Source organism: Capricornis sumatraensis, chromosome X (genome assembly GCF_032405125.1).
Source record: "Capricornis sumatraensis isolate serow.1 chromosome X, serow.2, whole genome shotgun sequence".
NCBI classification, from domain to species: domain Eukaryota; kingdom Metazoa; phylum Chordata; class Mammalia; order Artiodactyla; family Bovidae; genus Capricornis; species Capricornis sumatraensis.
In genome coordinates this window covers 118,638,102-118,642,093 of record NC_091092.1, presented here as the reverse complement: position 1 = coordinate 118,642,093, position 3,992 = coordinate 118,638,102, and the positions used below count along the sequence as shown (strand labels likewise).

The 3,992-nt window shown below is 52.1% G+C and overlaps 1 protein-coding gene across 1 annotated transcript; it reads left to right on the top strand.

Moving 5' to 3' along the window:
* Positions 1-1,199: 1,199 nt before the first annotated feature.
* Positions 1,200-2,231, top strand: LOC138071891 (melanoma-associated antigen B17-like). The gene has a single exon (XM_068963270.1). The coding sequence runs from the start codon at positions 1,200-1,202 to the stop codon at positions 2,229-2,231; it is 1,032 nt and encodes a 343-aa protein (XP_068819371.1).
* Positions 2,232-3,992: the final 1,761 nt, after the last annotated feature.

Here is a 3,992-nt window from a genome sequence, read left to right as displayed (position 1 = left end):
AAGTGACGACCACGCACACACGCTGCAGCTGCGAAGCCATCTTGGAGAGCCGCTGTCGTCTTAGAGAACTGCCGTGTAGGGTGCCCAGACGGAGGACTCCCAGGTCTCATAAGGTGTCCAAGTGTGAGGTGACCTGTGTTACAAGTGCGGGGACACATGTCTGGCACGACCAAGCCTTTCCCTCTGAAAAGGGGGGGCCTGGATAATGCCCGGCCACCCTGCCCCTGTGGTCCCCTTAAAGATTTGGGCCTGCATCTTAAGCCCCAAGTCCAGCCACGTCACCCAGGTGGTCTCCGAGAGGAAGGCTTCGGTCCGGGGCTGGTGGACTCGAGTTCTGCTCAGTAGAGGGAAAGCCCCGAGCCCTGTAGCTAAAAGGAGGGACCCTCGGGGTGGACTGAGGGTCTCACACCCCAGAACAGCGGCCACGTGAAACCCCCAGCCCGCGACTTGGCCTCAGAGCATGCGGGTAGTATCCGGGCAGCTCTAATGGCTGCGGGGCACCCTCATTGCTATCTCGGATGTGGGACAGTGAGTAAGGAGGGGACCTCGGTCCCAGGGGTTGTAGCTGGTCAGTACAGGGAGGATGTCAGGGCTCAGGAGGAGCCAGGGTGAGGACCATCCTCCCCGACACACGGGCCAATCAGGACCCTCCCCCGTGGTTAGCATTTCCTCCTGGCCAAACACGGGGAAGGGAGGCTGCGGTCTGAGTGGGGAGGTTAGAGCTTGCCTACAGAAGGGCGGGTCCTGGGACCCTTCGGTGGCAGTCTGAGCGCTCCCTCCTCTCGTTCTCCAGAGTCACAGGGAAGGTGGCAGCATCAGCTTCAGAGCAGAAGAGGGATCGGGGCGGGTGCTAGGGGGTCATTCCCCGTTTTTCATCCTAACTCTGAATGTGAACTGAAAGGACATGCCTCCCCTGCCTGCCCTCACAGGCCCCCGTCTAACGCCCAGGCAGGGCTGTCTGGCTGTGCCCCAGGGCTCACTCTCACTTCCTCCTCAGGGGTCTCAGGGGACAGGCTGACTAGGAGAACAGGAGACTTGTGGGTCCTAGAGAAGTGGCCTTGCGAAGTGGACTTGGTTTAAGCCGGGGACGACTCTCCCTGGTGAAGGTGCTCACAACATTTCTTTGTCCTTCCTCAAGGCGCCCTCGTTGCCTGCCTTCCTAACTGCACGCCCGCCTGCGGTCCTTGACCTGTGTCATCATGCCTCGGAAGCACAAAAAGAAGCATCATGCCCACGGGAAACGTCACCAGGTCCAGGGGGACACTCAGGAGGCCCAGGCCAGTGCTGCTGCAGCCCCAGGAGAGGAGTGCCCCTCCTCCCCCTCTTCTGTCCCTCAGGGTTCTCCCCCGAGCTCCCCTGCTGCTGGCGATCGCCAGGAGCTTCAGGGAGCCATGGCCCCTAGCTCTCCTGATGCAGAGGCTTCCTGTGCAGGAGCTGATCAAGGTGCCCAGGGCCCCGAGGAGGAAAGAACAGATGCCGCCCGAGCAGCCCTGCTTGCTCGGAGCATTCGCAAAGATCCTCTCATGAGGAAGGCCAGCCTGGTGATGGATTTCCTGCTGGAGAGGTACACCAAGAAGGAGCCCATCACAAAGAATGCCATGCTGAATGTCATCGGCAGGAAGTACAAGCAGCACTTCCCGGAGATCCTGAGCAGAGCCTCTGAGCATGTGGAGCTGGTGTTTGGCCTGGAGCTGAAGGAAGTCGACTGCAGCAGGAACATCTACGCCCTCGTCAACAAGTTCACTCTCGGGGTTGAGGAAGGTTCAAGTGATGAGGAGGAGCTGCCCAAGTCTGGTCTCCTCATGGCGCTCCTGGGCATCATCTTTATGAAGGGTGACCGTGCCACCGAGGAGGAGATCTGGGATTTCCTCAATGTGTTGGGGATCTATGCTGGGAGGAAGCACTCCATCTTTGGGGAGCCCAGAAAGCTCATCACCAAAGATCTGGTGCAGAAGGGGTACCTCACCTACCGCCAGGTGCCCAATAGCGATCCTCCGCTCTACGAGTTCCTGTGGGGCCCGAGATCTTATGCCGAGACCAGTAAGATGAAGGTGTTGGAAGTTCTGGCCAAGATCCAGGATAGGGTCCCGAGTTCCTTCCCAGACCTCTATGACGAGGCTCTGAGAGATCAGGTGGTTAGAGCAGGGCTGAGAGGCATTTCCATTTCTCCAGCCATGGCTGAGGCCAGTGACCCTTCCAGGGCCAAGTCCTACAGCTCCTCCCACATCTAGGGAAGGGTCAGGGCATTTTGTTCCCCTTGAGTTGGAAGAGAACAGTCCACCTCCAAAATAGCGCAGGGTAGTAGGGGTGGGGGGAACAAAACCCATATGTTCTTCACAGTTTTAAGTAGTATGGGAGTTTAGGTACAGTTTTAACAAAATATACGTGTGTTCCTTTTATCCATGTGAATACTATCTAGTCAAAAACAGATGATTTTGGTAGGTAGGTAGAGGTGTTTTATAATTTTAAATGTTACTGCTCTTCATAAGGTTTATTTTGCTTCAGAATTTAGGTTTATTAATGTCAACGGAGTCATGTTTACTGCTGTTAGGTTTTTGACTAGGAGTTCGTTATTTGTAAACAAGTTGAAAAGACTTCAGTATTTTCCTCATGGTCCAGAATGAGGTAATATAGCACTGGAATAGGATTTTACTTGGAAATGTGTGAGAATCCTAGAGATAAATATTTGGGATCAGAAAGCATTCAGAGTAAACGCAGGTTTCTTCTTCATTTGTCTTATCTGTCTTCTTTCCTTGTAAAAGCTAATAACATGGACTTAGATTTGTGTAGCTTATTCAAACTGTATGACACTTCAATCATAATAAAACAGAGTCTTTGCTCATTATTTCTGTTTTCTGCCAAATGAATTGACCATCTTCTGTTTAGAAGGCTTTCTTATAGTACTGGGTTGGTAAGAAAATGGAGACCAAGCCACTGCCCATGGAATTTTGAGTCTAGCAGCAGGTACCATATATGGAAGGTGGTGAGCTAACTCTAAGGAATAAACAAATCATAAATTTAAATGGGGGAGGTGTGGAAGAGGAGGTTCCAGATGAGAGCAAGCATGTCTAAGTTACCTGATTAAGGCAGCACTGGGTCTTGGGAAACGTCTAGTTCCTCGGTGGGAGGTCATTTTCAGTCCAGATGCATGATGGGCTAGATGAAGCTGTGGGAGTGATGCCAGAACTCATATCATGGTTCTCAGAGGTGAGGCGTAAACCTAGGATATATGTAAACCATATACTGCTACTGCTAAGTCACCTCACTGGCGTCTGATTCTGTGCAACCCCATAGATGGCAGCCCACCAGGCTCCCCCGTCCCTGGGATTCTCCAGGCAAGAACACGAGTGGGTTGCCATTTCCTTCTCCAATGCATGAAAGTGAAAAGGGAAAGTGAAGTCACTTAGTTGTGTCCGACCCTCAGCGTCCCCGTGGACTGCAGGCTACCAGGCTCCTCCATCCATGGGATTTTCCAGGCAAGAGTACTGGAGTGGGATGCCGTTTATTTACCATTATTTGGGGATATCTGAAAACCATAGGGAATCTCAACATAGGGAATGGAAGGGGCCCTGTGCACTTGAGCCAGGGCAAGTGAACACTCACACTATGTGTTTTCATCAAAAGCTGTCCAGAGTGTTTCTGAGAAATAAGGGTGATACCCATTGAAGCGAGATGCCACGATGTCCCTGGACTGTCTCTCTTTTTCTGGGATGGGAGCACCAGAACTTGCTCTGTAAATGGGCAGTTTAAATAGGTTATGTTTAGTGTAACTTGGCAAACTAAGGGTGGGCTCAATTTTTACTGTCAGTGGTATTAAATTAGGCGTGGTTTGGGAAACACACACACACACACACAGACACACACACACACACACACACACACACACACACACACCTGAGAGGGAAGTTGCTGGTCCTTGAGACAGATGAACTTGTACTTGCATCCATGTGGAGAAGATAACCCCAAACACATTAAAAGGTGCTCAAATAGGG